Source organism: Vipera ursinii (genome assembly GCF_947247035.1).
Source record: "Vipera ursinii genome assembly, chromosome: 1".
Lineage (NCBI taxonomy): Eukaryota > Metazoa > Chordata > Lepidosauria > Squamata > Viperidae > Vipera > Vipera ursinii.
Genome location: NC_139512.1, coordinates 262,702,429 through 262,721,685, shown reverse-complemented (window position 1 = coordinate 262,721,685; position 19,257 = coordinate 262,702,429). Strand labels below are relative to the sequence as shown.

General features: G+C 39.3%; 1 protein-coding gene across 2 annotated transcripts in view; it reads left to right on the top strand.

Annotated features, from left to right (window-relative positions):
• The window catches only part of PTPRK (protein tyrosine phosphatase receptor type K), a 414,542-nt gene that overhangs the window by 128,262 nt on the left and 267,023 nt on the right, over positions 1–19,257 (top strand). For both annotated transcript variants that reach the window (XM_083379926.1, XM_083379925.1), the window contains exon 3: positions 307–578. In XM_083379926.1, the coding sequence (XP_083236052.1) occupies positions 307–578 (272 nt within the window). The remainder of the gene's footprint in view (positions 1–306; positions 579–19,257) is intronic.

Sequence of the window (19,257 nt, the reverse complement as noted above, 5' to 3'; positions counted from 1 at the left end):
AATTACCTGTAAAATATTTTTTTTTGCTTTTGTTAATTAGTTGACTTTTCCACATAGAGAGGCACAAAATGTGGACATAAATTGCTTTTTGCACATCCCAAAAAGTACACAGAGACACATTTACAGGAATGCTTGACTTCAGTCACCTGCTTGGCTCTGTAAACAGCTATAACTGCAAAAAAGCTATTTCTAAAACAGTGATGCTCATGGGAATAAGTGTGTGCACCTTATTATGAAAACAGGGATCAATCCCCATTGTCTTCTGAATGAATTGACTTGTATTGGTCCTTCTTTTTGTCTTGTTAGGTTCCTACATGATAGTGGACTCTTCACACCACAGCCATGGAGAAAAGGCTCGACTTCAACTTCCTACCATGAAAGAGAACGATACCCACTGTATTGATTTCAGCTACCTTTTGTATAGTAAGAAAGGGACAAGCCCTGGGACTCTGAACATCTTGGTTAGGGTGAACAAAGGTCCTCTGGCAAACCCCATTTGGAACGTGACCGGCTCCACTGGCAAAGACTGGCTACGGGCAGAACTGGCTGTCAGCACCTTCTGGCCAAATGAATACCAGGTAAGCCAATAACAAAACAAGACAAAGCACAATGAAAAGTGTTTGTATCTACTGTCCGCAGGTAAATTTCTTCACTTCCTGGCTGTGCACCCTTAAGATGCCATTAGAAAAAGAGGATCATACTGCAGTGCAGAAGTAATGAGAGACTGTCAGTGAGTGTTCCAGGTGTGTTATATCTTTCAATTCCCCCAGCATCTCTGAAAATGGACCAAAGGGAACAAAAGTATTTCCAAAGATTTAGGCTGTGTCATTGATAAAAAATAATTCACTCATCAGTGTCTTAAATGGGTGGAAATAGATTGTGGATAGGGAACAATAGAGTAGATGATACAATTATCTCAAATAGGCATATGTCACGTGGAAGTTCTGATCAGTAAGAGATATTTTGCTAATAGTTTTTGGAAAGCATTCACCCACCAGAGCCTTCTCCTCTATATTTCCTGCTGTTGTGGCTATTTGTTTATGCACCCAACAAAGCAAATGCTAAGGGATAATGAAATCTTTCCCATTTCTCTCCATCAAAAGAAATGTAGGTCAGATGCATTTGTTTACACCAGCTTTTCATTACTGTAAGATGAACCGGCTCTTAAGTGCCACCTAATGGAGTGCCTTTGGTAAGCCGTATAATCTTGTACGGTTTCATGGAGAGAGAAAAGCTCCATCACCCTGAACCGTTTTCTTGCTTTGTGAACAGGGTGTGCTTTCTCTCTCTCTCTCTCTCTCTCTCTCTCTCTCTCTCTCTCTCTCTCTCTCTCTCTCTCTCTCTCTCTCTCTCTCTCTCTCTCTCTCTCTCTCTCTCTCTCTCACACACACACACTCTCTCTCTCTCTCTCTCTTTGGCTGTTCTTTTGTAAGCACTTCCTTTCAACACATGAGGTCAACACAGCTGCTTAAAAGTACCAATTCCCTTCCCCCTGTGCAAAGCTGGTTTTAATGCTGTGTTTCACTACAGAATGTAGCTGAATGTCTCCTTTGTTCAGCTGCAATTCTCTCTGACAATTCTTCAGTTGACTAACTCCGCTGGTTGCATGTTAGCCTATTGAGAGTTTAGCAAACACTCGCATAATGTCACATGTGTTTAAAACAGGATTGACAGCTATGAGTTTGCTTTTAAGGGCTTCACTTGAAAAGTAAAACAAAGGCATATTTACACCCAGAATAAATTTGATATTACAGGGAAGTAGAGCCTACCATAAATAAAGCAGACAAGCAGGCCTTTCTATGTATACATACATACATACATACATACATACATACATACATACATACACACACACACACACACACATTTTTATATATATATATATATACATACACACACACATATATTTATTTATACACACACACACATATATACACACACACATACACACTCACACAGTTTGTTAGTAAGTAGTAAGTCGGAGCAACAGCTTTGCTATTCAGCTTCTTTAGTGCTGCTTTATATATGTAGGAAGTGAGAAAGCGAATATCACCCAGGTTACAATGTTATTTTTCCCTCTTTCTTACCATCAAATTATTAACTTGTATAGTGAAATGTTAACTTACCACTGATGGTTGTCTGCTAGAAAAAAATAAAGGCTTTTTTTTTCCCCTGAAAAACAAGAGCCATCAAATTGACACATATGTGAATTTCTTGTTATCATCTGTCAGAGTTTGCTTTCACCAAGTAGAGATGGATCCTGGTGGGAAATAATGAAATAAGTTTGCTAGAAATATAAGGTCCTACATGAATGTAGTGGAGCTTGGAAAGCTGTTGCCAAAAACTTTGATTGTAAAATGGCAACCTGTGTTTTATAGAGGAAAGAACAATTTAATCTTTGTTGTTAACAGAATGGATTCTGGGTGGTCTGATAATATTAAGTATTATGTTTAAAGGAGAAATGTTTCATGTGAGCAGCCATACCAGCTTCTTTTCGATGCAGAGCTAATCTATTTATTAATACTTGGGGCCATGCTAAGATGGCGTGTAGTGGCGGTGTCAAGCACTACAGGTGTAATGACTCTTGCATGGCAATTCAATTCAATGCTTGATTTTCCTTCCCTCTTCATTTCGTTGAGATGAAAAAATGGACTTGCCCCGTTCTTCCCTTACACTGTTTTATTGCTGACAATGGCCGAACTGTGTCTTTTATTCTCTCTTGAAGTCAGAATGAGTTCACATCTGTTGAACTCAGATGTCTTTGCATTGCTTAAATTTGACACCGTAAACTCTGAAGAGCTAAGTATGAGAAAAATTTTTTTATTGTGCGTGTGAAGCACACTTCTGAAAGGACTGCCTGCAAATGATCATTCTTCCCTAATGGTGGTTGGGATACGTGTCATTAAAGGGATTCAGAATATGTTGTAATCAAGTTGGAGTGAGTGGTTAGTGTTTTAAAATCATTAAAAATACTTTATAAATGTTGTTCTTAGTGCTTGTCCTGCTTAGTTTCAGGGCCAACTTACTTTGCATTGCATGTGCCTAATTCTTACAGCAAAACTTACCAATGCAGGTTGCAGCGTGGAGTTTTGTTTCTTAGCCAGCTTGTTACAGAACTAGACAATGATTAACACTGAGAGAGAATGACTACCCGAAGTTTACCCAATTGGTTTACTCTGCCAAGGGAAACCTGAGTTGCCCCATTCCCTGTGCAGTATCTTAACCATGGCACCATTCTCTAGAACAATGCTTTTTTTTAATCCCATTTATATCCCGCCCTTTTCAGAAGACTCAGGGTGGCTTACAATTTAAAGCACAAATCAATGTGCTTAGCAATAGCCTTCATTCTATGTATATGTCTGCTTATTAGGGCTTTCGGCCCCCCCAAGCAGCATTATTACAAAGTCAGCTTATTGCCCCCAACAATCTGGGGCAATTGAATATAATAGATTAATTAATTTAATGCTTTATGAGTGTTTGCACTGTAAAGTGTGCCATGAGGTTAGCACAGGAGATTTGGACATCAGTATAGGTTTATAGCAATAGCAATATCACTTAGACTTTTATACCGCTCCATAGTGCTTTACAGCCCTCTCTAAGCAGTTTAGAGAATCAGCATATTGCCCCCAACAATCTGGGTCCTCATTTTATCCACCTCAGAAGGATGGAAGGCTGAGTCAAACTTGAGCCAGTCAGGATCAAACTCCTGGCAGTGACCTGAATTAGCCTGCAACACTGCATTCTAACCACTGTGCCAACACGGCTCCTTTATTTCTCCAACCTTCTTTTTATTGATATACAATTTGCGTGGCGTTATTGGTTATGTTGTGATATCATTTTATCTATTTAGTTATTGTAAGGTAAAAGGTAAAGGTTCCCCCGCACATAAGTGCTAGTCGTTTCCATCTCTAGGGGCCGGTGTTCATCTCCGTTTGAAAGCCGAAGAGCCAGCGCTTGTCCGAGGACGTCTCCGTGGTCATGTGGCCGGCATGATTAGACACCAAAGGCACACGGAACTCTGTTACCTTCCCACCGTAGTGGTCCCTATTTTTCTACTTGCATTTTTACGTGCTTTCAAACTGCTAGGTTGGCAGAAGCTGGGACAAGTAACAGGTGCTCAATCTGTTACGCTACACTCGGGATTCGACCTGCCAAACTGCTGACCTTCTGATCGACAAGCTCAGCGTCCTACCCTAACCTGGGGGAAATAGGGCAATATGAAAATATGATAAAAATAAGTAAATAAATTTGCATTGGAGCGTGATCTTATTTTCAGTAACAAAACACCCACAAATAGAACTGCTTTTGAGATGGCAAGTGGTAGCTGCTGTTGGCCTTTCCTCTGATAAAAAGATGGTAGAAACGTTCTTTTGAAACAGCTTTTGTCATATGACATGGTAGCCACTTGACTGGAAAAATAGGCATCTGGTGAATTTCCACTTGAGGGGAAGGGTTCCAGAAGAGATGCCCTGTATTGGGCTAAGTGCCTTGTTGGTAGAAAGCTCATTGTTCCTCTGCTTTTAAAAGTGCAGTGCATTGTCTCTGCAGCCCAAAGCATCTTGTCAAAGCAAATGATGCCCCTCTTGTTCTGCTAATAATTCTGCTCTGGTAATAAATAATACAGAAGAATTCCTGTTTCACGTCCAGTTCAGGAAATTTGACACATGGCATCCTTAAGTAGACAATATTGCAATAAATTGGATTGGGTAGTAGGAAATAAGAGATGAATAAGGCCAATCTAGTCAGCCAGGACAATTTCCAGATGTAGATGACGGATGGAAACATGAGTTAGTAATATCAAGTATACACATTAAAATGAGAAAATTAAAGAGGATATGTGTACCAGCAAGATATGAACCGGAGAATGTATGATCACAATAATATAGCATACAGAATGAACTCAGCTCACTTAAGTGATACAAAAAAAAAAAAAAACCTGGGGAGCTATGAGATGAAATTGGAAACATCATGAAGGCTAAACAGAAAAGATATCTCTCCTAAATTTCAGAATTAAAAGAGCAAAGTGTTTTCAGAACAAGCTATTAGGATAGCCAGGGAAAGATGAAATCTTTGGGCAACATATGAGAATTGATCAGGGATTGTGTGTGTGCAAAGCAAGGGAAAACGTTTACCCACTTCCAAGTTATCGTTACAAATTAAAAATGAAAAAAATAAAATAAAAACCACGACAGATTTAGCATTCTGATCTAAGTAGCCAAGTGGATAAGAGATAAGAGTGTTAAAATGGGAAAATGTGGCCGACTGTGGATAAGATTATAGTTGTTGGTGATAAATGCTTTCGGTGAGAAAAGCCCATCCCCTTCCAAATCTCTTTATATTATTGATACATACACACATGCATATGCTTCATGCTGTTCCTTGCCCTCTGAAAGAAAAACTGCCAGCAATTCACAGTTCTTTAGCTATAACATTTCTGTAAATAAGGGCAACTCAGTCTTCCTATGAAACATCCAAACTACTTGAGATCAGTTCATACTTGTGGTGGCAGACAAAAGCTTGTTTTAAGCTTCTTCAAATATAACCACCGAGTACCATCAGGCGATACGTAACTGTAACCTGCTGTCTGGCTTTACATAGTCTTCCTGGAAATAAGCATTACTTGGGAACACAGAAATAGATTCAAAACATGTGTTTATGTCATCTGGACTCCTCTAAGAATTCCAAAACCTCCACAATCCCTACTTGGATTTATAGTTTTTCTTCTTTGGAAAAGCTGATAATGCCAGGTGATAAATAGTATTCTCAAAAGCAGTTTGTGATAATGCCTTTTTTGTTTGGAGTGTGGTTGTGGGAGGCTTAGCTGTCCATGAATCATAGCAGTTCTTTAGCTCTGAGTCAGCTTTCTGACCCTTTAGAAAACACAGACAGACTGTATTGAAAAACTCATAGAATGTCTGGAGTGCCGCTCTGCTTTTGAATTTTCTTTATAGTAAAGGTACGGTGCTGTACAAGGAGACTTCAGAGTGGGATTAGGTTTCCCTTCCTTTGCTTGAAGAACTTTCAGACCAGTTCTGGGCATATCAGTATGTTAAATAAAATCAGGAGCAGCATGATAATATAGGAGATAACCCATGCCCCGTTGGGTTATCATTTCAGAGATACTTCCTTACCTAAATAGAGAAACAAAATGACTCAAAAAGAAGTGGGTGCAGAAGCGACTTCTGACTTTTTGGTGGCTTCCCCATTGAGTTTCCTTGCGGAAATCTGGCAGGGAGCATTGGAAACCTCCTTCCCTTTTCTTAATCCTTCCAGCAGCTAAGTGGCTGCTGCTGGGTGAGGGAGGGAGCAAGGGATTGTGAGATTGACTGGGAAACTGTCATGAAATGTGAAAATGAAGATCACATGATCATATCAGTAGCCCAGCTGTGCAGCAGCCAGCAACACTAAAGCAGCCACAGTTCCCCCAAAATTCATTCCCTTGGGAGTCCTGAGTCTCAAATTTTGGATGCTTTCTGTAGGCTAGCCCATTTGAGGTACCTTGGTTGGGTAAAAAAAATGTTGCCCTATGATTCAAGTCCCAGTGAAAGGACTTGAAAATGTGAGTTTTAGTACCTATTGATAATTATCAAAATTTTAACATATACAGTTTAAATTAAAAGCAAAGGACATAACACATGGGTGAGCATCATAGTCTTCTTAGTGTAAAATGTACCTATGTAGAAGCAATATGGGCAAGTAAAGCAAAGAAGTGTCTAGCTGTAAATTGTAAAAGTGTAAAGTGTAAAATTGAATACAATCTGGTGTAGTGGTTAAGGCATAAGGCTAGAAACCAGGAGACTGGGGGTTCTAGTCTTGCTTTCAACATGAAGCAAACCTGCAAGGACCTACTGGGACAGTTATCATGAGTCAACATTGACTCAAAGGTGTGCACATGAGCATGTACGCACGCACACATACACAGAATGGTAGAGAAAGCTTCCTAACAGAGCTGAAAAAAGGAAGAAAGAATGCATTCTGAGACTATATGGAATGATACCTACAGTCCTTCCAGACAAAAATCCACTCCTGATAATCCCATTTTTTCCTGCATTTTAACCATACAGTTTCAAGAACAGAGATGTTTGTTCATAATTTTATTGAAGATTGTATTATACAAATAAAACTAATGAAACTGCATGGGGAGAGAAATTTTATTTTTGTTGCTGTTTATGTTTTGTTAAAGAACAAAGAGATAGGAGTGGTGGCAAATCTATTGCAGATAGCTAATAAATGCAAATCGGTTGGTTCAGATGCCATATTTGCTCAAAAGAAAATTGACTTCACATTTAAGATGGCACCCCAAAAGAAGGGAGAAAGAAACCATAAACAGTCAAAGGTCCCATGTGTTGTTCAGAACAGATACATTTCTTCCCTCTTCACTTCTTCCTTTCCCATACCTTAAATAAATGCAGAATCTACAATTTTAAAAGTAGCATGGTCTGGGAACAAATGAAATTAATATTAATTGGATAAAATTAATGTGTGTATAGAAGAAAGTATTATAATTATATAAGGGACACGGTGGCTCAGTGGGTTAGGACACTGAGCTTGTCGATCGGAAGGTCAGCAGTTTGGCGGGTTGAATCCTGAGTGCCGCGTAACAGAGTAAGCGCCTGTTACTCGTCCCAGCTTCTGCCAACCTAGCAGTTCAAAAGCACGTAAAAATGCAAGTAGAAAAATAGGGACCACTACGGTGGGAAGGTAACAGCGTTCCGTGCACCTTTGGCATCCAGTCATGCCGGCCACATGACCACAGAGACGTCCTCGGACAAGCGCTGGCTCTTTGGCTTTGAAACAGAGATGAGCACCGGTCCCTAGAGTCAAAAACGACTAGCATGCATGTGCGGGGGAACCTTTACCTTTAATATAATTATAAGATACCAATAGGAGAAGGTAATAGCAAAGATGAGAAGGATAATAGTAACACAGCTCTACTATATAGGTAAATATCATTAGAGGTAAGACAGTACTGTGGTAATTAGGTATTTTGTAGAGTGATGGCACAAAGGGTAAAAACTGTCCCTGTGTCTAGTTGTTTGGGCATGCATTGCCCTATAGCAGCATCCTGAGGGGAGGAGCTGAAGCAGTTTATGTCCAAGATGTGAGCGGACAAGGGAAAGGAAGATAGTGAAGGATGACATGGGATGAGGCCAGAGGAAGAATGTGAAGGAAGAAAGAGTGTTTTTAGTTCTTAAGAAGGGAGGTGTCTATTATTAGGAAAAAAAACTCCTCTTCAATGGTGGGTAATTTTCAAATGTATCCACATTTTTCAGCGGGGATGTTTGCCATTATATAGCACTCCCTGCTCATTGCTTTATTTTCAGCAAGTTATATTTTCATCAACAGATAAGGATCCATTGAGTGAAGGGGCGGGGGAATCAGTTTGGCAGATAAATGTGGCAATTTCATATGTAAGTGGATGGCCAGAATTATTCTCTATCCCGAGCAATTTAAGGTATGGCAGATTCCCAGCATTTCTCAGCAATACTCTGAAAAAAGGCAATGCAAGACAAATAACACACTTGAAAACCTATTTCAAAGGAGACTGTATTTACTTATGCTCGTGTCCATCTTTTTTAAAGCGTTTGCAACATTCAGTATTTTGGGAGGTGATCGAAAATACAGGTTATTTATACAGATTTCATTCCAGAAAGAAAAAAAGTTGGCCTTGTAATTGGATTAAAAACAACCAAGGAAATGAAATGAAAGAAAAATGATGGGATACACAGCTGGAAACTTGCTCTTTGTAATTTACAGAAGTATCATTTCTACTAAAACAGTAGGACACATGAAAGGGAGTAATTATCTCAATTGATAAGCAGAACTATTTGTTTTGAAGTTGAGGGTGACTAAAAGAAGAACACCCATCAGCTTAGATACTCAGGATATTTCTGGCTGTTCTCTTCTTTTTATTCTTTTTGGATAATACAGGGTTATTTTGTGTCAGAACAGGTTCAAGAATAAAGCTTAGATGCTAAAACTGACTTACATTAACTGGGCCAATTGCAAGTTTATCTTCTTTTAAAGTATCTCCGCACAATACAGTAGTTGTTTACATTAAAGTTGAAATGATTAAATAAACTTTGAATTCTTTGGATGAGATATGCCTTTAAGAAACAGAAGAATATTTTATTTAGTCTATTGACCGTGAGAGAACCTTTGTTCTGGCAATTTTTAGGAATGGTTGACAGAATGACTCCTGAATAAAAGTTAATTTGCACAAAAGACATGTGGTAAAGCAATATTGACTTCTTGGGATGATGGAAATGTGTCAGTCTGCTTAAAAAAGGATTGCTCATGACCCATAGACTCTCTGTATTTTTACCAGATCATGTAAAGAGCTTGAGCTCCTCCTGGTTCAGACTCTCCAAAGAGGTTGAAGTGGTTGATTGTATACCCTCAATAGGGTAAAATCAATCTGCCTAGAGATAGCTAGTGCTTGGATTAGCCTACTACTGTCTGTCACCTGCCTGGGGCAGTCTGTTGAAAGATGCTTGGAAACTACAGCTCGTACAGAATATGGCAACAGGTGGAATTCTAAACAGTGTCTCATGTGAACTTGCTGATGTTACATGCTTATTAGCTAAGACATTGCTCTGGATACTGCTCCATAATCAGTAGAGGGTAGGGACCTTTCAGTGGTGACATGTAGTAGGTTAAATTTTCTAAAAGGGCTATGTTGCTTGGGAATGGGAAAGTTATTGTTCCACTTTTTTTACATGATCCATTCTGCTAAGCTGTGTAAATCAGTTTGTTCAGACAGCATAGGAGCAGTAAAAAACCAACAAAGTAAACACTTCCTCCCAAAGAGTAACCTATATTCTTCCACAGCCCCTCTGGAAATTGCTCAAAATACTGTCTCATTCATTTGCAAAACTTGTCAACATATGGATGCAAAACTTTGGTGGTGATGCTCAAAATTGGCAGCCAATGTCAACAGTTGCTCTCCTGAAAATGCAAAAAATAAAAACAACAAAAAAAGCCCTAAGGGAACTGCCAGGAGCCTGTGGACTGTGGGGTTGACCGCCTGTCTCTAATTTGCAGCGATCAAGAGGAATTTGGCAGTTTCTCTTGGCTAGTAGTGGCAAAGATCAAAGGGTAAATGGTAGGCTTAATAATAACCCCTCTCTTGCCATCTTCCAGCTGTAACATCATGTTGCCTTACTAAACTGAACTAAGTTCTTGGTGGGTTTGTTGTCAGTTTACTCCCTAGGTCCTTAAGGAAGATTACTAAGAGTTGCACAAAGTGACTGCAGTCTGACAGGCTTCATGTGGCCCATTAAACATCTCTGGGCACTTCTCTAACTGTGTAACTAATTACCCTGCTGCTAAGATGCACAAAGCCCCCAGGAAATTTCTCTTTGGGCGCACTCATTCTTTCAATCAGAACTTGCAAGCTACTTAATTACCTGCAGCTGTGCCATGAGATCAAGCTCTTTTAACAGGTCAGGCCAAGCTATTGGTTACTATTCTCTTAGAAAAGACACTTGGTGACTGTAAGCTTCTGAAACAAATGACCCTTGCTAGTTTTTACTTTTGGAACAATTTTGTTTTCATTCTAGAAACATGGGCATATTTATTCTGGATCAGTGAAAAGCTGATTTTTAAAAAATGCTATGGCATCTTAGAAGGGGGGGGGTGTCACTGTCTTTATTTTACTTTTCTTGGGCTTTGCTGGGTCTGTTCCATCCTAAAAATGATAGGACCTGGCTATTTTTTTTAATGGTTTTGAGAAATGGTGCATTAATAAGTTTTGTGCTTTCCTTAGAGCATGGGTCACAAACTCGTGCCGGCAATGGGGTAGGCCCGATTTCAGTGTTTGAACTCAAACTCTCAAACTCGTGCCAGCAGTTTGACACCCTTGCCTTAGAGCAGGGCTCTTCAAACTTGGCTCTTTTATGACTTGTGGACTTCAACACCCCAGAATTCCTCAGCCAGCGTGCCTAGCTGAGGAACTCTGGGAGTTGAAGTCCACAAATCATAAAAGGGCCAAGTTTGAAGACCCTTGCCTTAGAGTGTCAACTTTTAATTGCTAAACTCATTGCATTTCTTCTCTTGTTCCAGTACAAAAGTGTGCTCCCTCCCCTTTGTCTGTCATGATGACATTAAGAGTACTCCAAAGATTTTGAAGTGTTCAGACTAATTTGTTTGTTTTTGTAGCTCTTTGTGATTTAAATCATATTTTGAAAACAGAGGGAGGGGCTGTCTTCACCCTCTTTCTCTCACAGGTAACATTCAGACTGAGTTACCACTTACTCTGGAATGCATCCCCTTCCTCCTGGGAATCCACTTCCTTACTACATTCCATTACAATAAGTTAAAAGGAATAAAAATAAACTATGTTTGAGAGGAATGTTAAGGAAACCAGAACTTATCCCTGTTGCAGCTCTCTCTACTGAAAGTTGAGTGGATTGAATTCCCTACTGAAAAGTCTCTATCTTTTGTACTTTTAAAAAACATGTTATTTCTTGTTTCCCTTCTGAGTTTTTTAATATCCACCTACTTATTTATTTATTGTCAATTTGACCGAGATGGGGACCAAGCTACAAATCTTATTGAGTAGAGTCATAGGCCTTCAAGCTATGGAAATACAGACCTAGTGTTAAGTTCATTTTTTTAAATAATAGTAAACTGTAAAGTTTGAACTGGAGTGAGTCATCCTCTATTTGACATCTCACTAGGAATTTTTAATTATTGAGCCTATCCTGCTTTTCTCTTTAAAAATTAATAATAGGAGAAAGAACTGGAGAAAATCATAAATGCAAAGACCTGCAAATAGAAATAGAGTGACTTATGGCAAAGGAAAGCAAAGATGGCACCAATAAAAATAGGCACCTTGGGTGCAATCCCAAAACAGCTGGAATGTGCCTTGAACATCATGGACATTGACAAAAATCAATCAATTGACAATTGTCAGTCAATTGACAATAATTGACAAAATCAGTCAATTGCAAAAGGCATCTTTACTTAGAACAGCTTACATTCTGCAACAATACTTTTAATACGAGGGCAATTCAGAAATAAACCTCTATTTGGTTAACAATGACAGATACTCGCAGATACAGAACTTTTATTATACAATTAGAAAACTACAACATTACATTACTTTTAGACATAATCACCATTCAAATTGAGGCACTTGTCATAATGTCTTACAAGGTTTGAAATTCCTTAGTAGTAGTTGCTCAGTGCCAAATCTGGGCTATGGGGAGGGGGGGTTGATCAAAAACATCCCAACGGAACTGCTTCAAAAGTTCTTGGGTACATCTAGCAGAGTGCAGGCAAGCATTATGGTGAACCAACACCACACCAGAAGTGGTGCCATAGAAAATACCTCAATAATGGGCTTCTCATATTCACAAGACTTTAGTGTCTTGTGTACAGGTCCCACTGTATTCTGAACATACTAGTAGATGTAACTTTCTAAGCTGGGAAACTGAAGACCAGTGGCCAACAGTTCCTCCAACAGTTGCATCTTTTTCTCCTACTCTTGAAGGACAAATAGGAAGAGAGAATATTATATTATATTTATTAAATTTTTATACCGCCCTTCTCCCGAAGGACTCAGGGCAGTGTACAGGGCAATAAACATTAAAAAACAAAGTACAAAAGTTAAAAAACAATTAAATAATTTATGCCCGATATATACAATAGTTAAAACCATATTAAAACCCAACCCCAAACCCATCAGACCAGGCCGGCTTGCTCAAATAAATAGGTTTTTAGATCCCACCAGAAGGAGTGAAGGTTGGGGGCCATCCGGAGCTCAACCCCAGAAAGCATCTGTTTTGAGCTAGGTACATAGGTAGTTGTATAGACCGGTAAGCAATCACTTTTAATTTTAGAGAATTATTGGGCTCAAACTCCCAATAAAAGGAAAGAATAGTGCTGGATAATCCCAAAGGTGCTTTTTCAATAGGCAACTGGACTGTTTTTCTTTGAAGATGTTTTGCTTCTCATCCAAGAAGCTTCTTCAGAGAGCTGAAGAAGCTTCTTGGATGAGAAATGAAATGTCTTCAAAGAAAAACAACAAAGTATAGTTTCCTCTTCAAAAGCACCTTTGGGATAATCATGACTTGAATGACTGAGAATCTCCATAGAAAATGCTAGATAATATTTCACTCATCCTGTAATTCTCCAAATTTTTAAGCTAGTTTGGTGCCTATAACCAGAAAGATGGAAAAGAGTTCTTTTTTTTTTAAGTGGACTTTCTATAATCTGGAAAATATAACATGTGCATCAGGTGAACACAGCAGGTCTATTGTTGGATGATGATATCATGCAAATTTCATATGAATAACTTACAGTGCTGATAACCTTGGGTGTTATCAGAAAAGCTAGCATGGTTTGGCTTGAATACTACCAGTGTCTCATTCTAAAAAATAGTTGTTCTTCTAAAATCTGGGCATCTACCAAAGGTCTGAGAGCAAAACAAAACTGGGGAGAGAAAGAAAAGAAAAGAAAAGAAGAAAAAAGAAAAAAGAAAGAAAGAAAGAAAGAAAGAAAGAAAGAAAGAAAGAAAGAAAGAAAGAAAAGAAAACTTGTAGCCCTAATCTGGGGGAGGGAGGGGGAGGGAGAGAGAGGGAGAGAGAGGGGCAAGCTTATATTTTGATAAAGCACAGCAAAATCTTAAGAGGAGAGTGAAATATCAAATTCTTTATTTCACAAAGATGGGGTAACACATTCAGAATCATAATTTATACTATGCAGACTCACTGCTTGTATAAAGGTTACTGTAGCATTTAGAATTTTGCCTACCACTCCAACCTTTATATCTACCGTATTTTCCGGCATATAAGATGACTTTTTAACCCATGAAAATCTTCTCAAAAGTTGGGGGTCGTCTTATACGCCCAGTCGTCTTATACACCAGAAAATACGGTAGTCTTATATGGCGCGTATAGCCCAAACCCTATACCCGTATTTTTCGGACCATAAGACGCACTTTTTTCCCCAAAAGTGTGGGGGGGAAACGAGGGTGCGTCTTATGGTCTGACGTTGATCTGTATGGCCAGCCCCAACCTCCGCAAGTAGAAAGCAAGGGAGATTGCCAGGAGCACGAATCGGCACGTGCTGAGAAACGCCGATCTCACGCTCCTGCAATCTCCCTCTCTCGGTTTCAGCTTCCGTTGCTACAAGAGAAAACAGGCTGAAACGGAGTGAGGGAGATTGCCAGGAATGCGAATCGGCTGATCTCACGCTGCTGCAATCTCCCTCATTTTAGCCTGCTTTCTCTTGTAGCAAGGGAAGCTGAAACCGAGTGAGGGAGATTGCAGGAACGTGAGATCAGCAATGGGGGAAAAGTCATGATACATCGCATGTCATGTGACATCACGAGTTTGACATGCCTGACATACAGTCTTCAGTTCAAAAGTTGATTGTATAAAATACTAGACAATCCATGACTTCTTGAGTCATCCTTTCAGACGCATTTCCTTATCAGATTCCTGTATGCCATCAACAATCACAGAACTTCTAATGTACTGCTTTTACTGGAAAAGCTGGGATACATTCAAAGATGTATCTGCTGAAAATTCAGCACAATCAAGCACATACATCAGAAATGTTTTATGATGTTTGGTATTATGTCGTAAGCTGTTTTATTTTTATATCATAAGATGGTTTATAAAATATACCAAATTTCAATTACGCAGGAGTACTGGAACCCAGATTTTGACACATTTTATAAGTTAGGCCATTTGAGTACGTTGTTTCAAAAGGTTTTTGCCCTGTGATGAACCATTTTGCCTAGTTAAAGGTTACAGGAATCAAACTTTTAATAGTGTATAGATTTATAATCAGAGAAGATCTTCTACAGCAGGGGTGTCAAACTCAATTTCATTGAGGGCCGCATCAGCATTGTGGTTGCCCTCAGGGGGCCGGGTGGGTATGGCCAGGGTGGGCATGGCCTACTGGGTGGGCGTGGCTAGAGTGCGTATGGCCTACTGGGTGGGCGTGGCCAGCTCTACATTGTTCGCATCAAGGGTGCCTATGGGGTCCTGGGCAGGAGTGGGACAGATCTGAGGGTCTCTGGCAGAAGGAGGGTCTCTGGGCCAGGGCCAAGGCAGTGGGGGCCGTTCCCTCACTGTTTCCAGGATGGCTTCACGGGCCACATGAAACCACTTCGCGGGCCGAATCTGGCCCCCGGGCCTTGTGTTTGACATGTCTGTTCTACAGTGTGACTATTTTCAGAACCCCCACCCTCCTGGTTCTTTTTAAGAAGAAATGTAAAAAGCTCATTTTTACATGCAAGCTTCTTTCTAAACAATTGTACATTAAGATTGCTACTATGGATTTTATTCTTTAATTTCAGATTGTTGTTGTTTATATAACATATAATTAGTGTGAGTTTTAATGTATTTTAATGTTTGCTATGGGGTTCTTTATGATTTTTGATTTATACTGTAAACTGCCATGGATTGGTTTGATTAAGAGCATGTGAAATATAAATATGACAGATCAATAGCAATAGCACTTAGACTTATATACTGCTTCACAGTGCTTTACAGCCCTCTCTAAGCGGTTTACAGAGCCAGCATATTGCCTCCAATCTGGGGCCTTATTTTACTGACCTCAGAAGGATGGAAGTCTGAGTTAATCTTGATTCCTATCAGGATTGAACTCCTGGCTGTGGGCAGAATTAGCCTGCAATACTGCATTCTAACCACTGTGCCACATGGCTCCTTACTCAATAAATAAGCTGCTCTGGGTTTGACAGCAAACTAAATCATGATTATTAAAGTGGTTAATAATCAATTTTGGGTGCTAAGGCTCCTGATAGGTAGGAGACACAAAAGGAGGAAAAATTTTTGTTTTAAATCATTGCATCACATCTCAAATATTCTGTTAGGCCATTTCAGAGCAGCAGAACTCAATTCCAGATCAGTTTGATTGTTTCAGATTTTGGATGAAACAAATATGTCTGCAGTTGGAAGTTTGATTCTCACCTACTCAGGGTTGACTCATCTTTCCATCCTTCCGAGGTCAGTAAAATGAGGACCCAGTTTTGGGGGGCAATAACTCTGTAAACTACTTAGAGAGGGCTATAAAGCACTGTGAAGGGGTATATGTGTCTAAGTGTTATTTCTATTAACCCCTCTTTCCCCTGCAATGTATCCTAAGAAACCACCCGATCTATCTCATATTTTCCTTCAATCCCTTCCGCTACCATCACCACTGGTGTCCCAACACAGCATATCAATCTAGCCTGCCTGCTTCCCAGCCTCCCAGAATCTTCTCTTTTATTGTCTTTCAGGAGAGAGAGGGCAACACTGATATTTCTTGCCTGGGTGCTGTTTTAGCTTAGCATTTCATTGATAACATTGCTCAGATTTGTCAAAGTTTTGCCTCTACCCAGGAAGAGTCCATTGTCGGCAGCTGGGCAATCACGGTCTTATTATCGCTCATCTGGACTACTGCAGTGTGCTCTATACTCTTGTAGCATTTGAAGACTACCTATGCTTCAGTTAATCCAGAAAGCTGGAACAAATTTTCCCTACTTTAAAAAGGTTCCGAATGGATTTGTGTTCAGTAATAATATTTAGAAATTTTTGTAAATGTTTATTCTTTCAGTATAGGGACTTTTTTTATCTCAAATGATTACATTTGATGAATAGGGGATTTTGAGTGTGCATGTGTATTTGGTTCTCGTCATGTTCAAACATTAAAAACATAGCTAAGCAGTTTTACACCAGGAAAGTCCCTGATTTAGTTATCAACATTGAAGAACTTATATACAGTTGCAAGAAAAAGTATCTGAACCCTTTGGGATTACGTGGAGTTTTGCATGAATTGGCCATAAAATGCGCTCTAAACGTCATGTAAGTCACAACAATAGAAAAACACAGTCTGCTTAAATTATACTACACAAACATTAGCTCTTGTCATGTTTTAATTGAACATAAGATGGAAACATTCACAATGCATGGTGGAAAAAGTATGTGAACCTTTGGACTTAATAACTGGTTGACCCTCCTTTGGCAGCAATAACCTCAACCAAACGTTTCCTGTAGTTGCAGATCAGACCTGCACAACGATCTAGAGTAATTTTGGACCAATCCTCTTCACAAAATTATTTCAGTGTAGCAATATTCTTGGGATGTCTGGTGTGAATCGCTCTGTTAAGGTCATGCCACAGCATTTCAATCGGGTTGAGGTCAGGACTCTGACTGGGCCACTCCAGAAGGCGTATTCTGTTCTGTTGAAGCCATTGTTTTGTTGAATTACTTGTATGCTTTGGGTCATTGTCCTGTTGCATCACCCATTCTCTGCGGAGCTTCAGTTGGCGGACAGATGGTTGTACGTTTTCCTGCAAAATGTCCTGATAAACTCTGGAATTCATGCTCCCTCCGCCATGTTTTATAGTGGGGATGAGGTTTTGATGTTGCTGTGCTGTGCCTTTTTTTCTCCACACATAGTGTTGTGTGTTTTTCCCAAACAACTCAATTTTGGTTTCATCTGTCCACAGTATATTTTGCCAGTAGTGCTGTGGAACATCCAGGTGCTCTTTTGCAAACTTCAAACGTGCTGCAATATTTTTTTTGGACAGCAGTGGCTTCCTCCATGGTGTCCTCCCATGTACTCCATTCTTGTTTAATGTTTTCCTTATTGTAGATGTGTCAACAAAAAAGTTAGCATGTGCCAGAGATTTCTGTAGGTCTTTAGCTGACACTTTAGGATTCTTCTTTACCTTCTTTACCTCATTAAGCATTATGCGCTGTGCTTTTGCAGTCATTTTTACAGGACGACCACGCCTAGGGAGAGTAGCAACAGTGCTAAACTTTCTCCATTTGTAGACAGTCTGTCTTACCGTGGACACATGAACATCAAGGCTTTTGGAGATACTTTTGTAACCCTTTCCAGCTTCATGCAAGTCAACAATTCTTGATCGTAGGTCTTCTGAGAGCTCTTTTCTGCAAGGCATGGTTCACATCAGACAGTGCTTCTTGAGACCAGTAAACCCAAAACAGGTGTGTGTTTTTAAAGGGCAGGACAGCTGTCAGCAACACATCCAATATCATCACACTGATTGGAGTCAAGGTTGGCTCACTCCTGGCTCCAATTAGCTCTTGGAGAAGTCATTAGGCTAGGGGTTCACATACTTTTTCCACCCTGCACTGTGAATGTTTACATGTTATGTTCAATTAAAACATGACAACAGCTAATGTTTGTGTAGTATTATTTTAAGCAGACTGTGTTTTTCTATTGTTGTGACTTACATGACGTTTAGAGCGCATTTTATGGTCAATTCATACAAAACTCCACGTGATCGCAAAGGGTTTACATACTTTTTCTTGCAACTGTATATAGCTACTTGGATAGGTGGAATCTGATGCTCACTTCTCTTATGTATTAGATTGCTCTGCCAAGATTGCCTATTATAATTTCATTATATAGGAAAAGAAAAAGAGGTGATGCTTTAATTATCTTTATGGTAAAAAAATTAAAAGTAACATCAGAAAAAAAGATAGAGATTACGTAGTTAAAGAAAAAAATCTAAAACATGTTCTAATGATAAAACTAGATTAAATATGATTACATAAATTTGATCCCACCAAATGGCTCATTTGATTGTTGTCGCCAGGGTGTGTGTGTGGGGGGGGGGTATTATTCCTTTTTTATTGGTTTTATATTTTTTTTTATCTTTGTAAGCTACCTAGAGTCACTAAGAGTGAGTTGGGCAGCCATATAAATTTTCGTAAATAAATACCGTAAATACTTACCTACTTACCTACCTCAGGCTAGCACCTGGAAAGTACCCAACAAGTAATATTCAGATGCCAGAATATCTCTATACCTGCAAAGATCTCACTCCTGCAGGAAATTGTTTTCCCTGAACACTTTACAAAAGGAAAGCTTGGTCTTTGAAGAAGCAGAATAGGAAGAGTATTGAAGCTTTTGAATTCTGTTGTTGGAGAAGTACACAAATATGTTGAATAGCCAAGAAAATAAAGAAAGGAAGCATAGAACAAATCAATTCAAGAGTTTTCATTTGAGGTATTAATGACTGATATTTATAACATCAGTTTCTTTGTGATTTGGGATCAAACCGTAACTGCTTATTGAAAACCGGATATGTCTAGCAGCTTTCAGGGAAAGGAAAAGAATGCTTCTCTTTAATTTCAAAAAAAGATATATACTTGCTTTCCAAATGGGCTCAAAGAGAAGAGTAAGTATAAAAAGTCTTTCTCCCCCTCCCAAAAGTGTTAAAATAAAGGCCCAATAGTATACAGGTAGGTCTCAACTTACAACAGTACG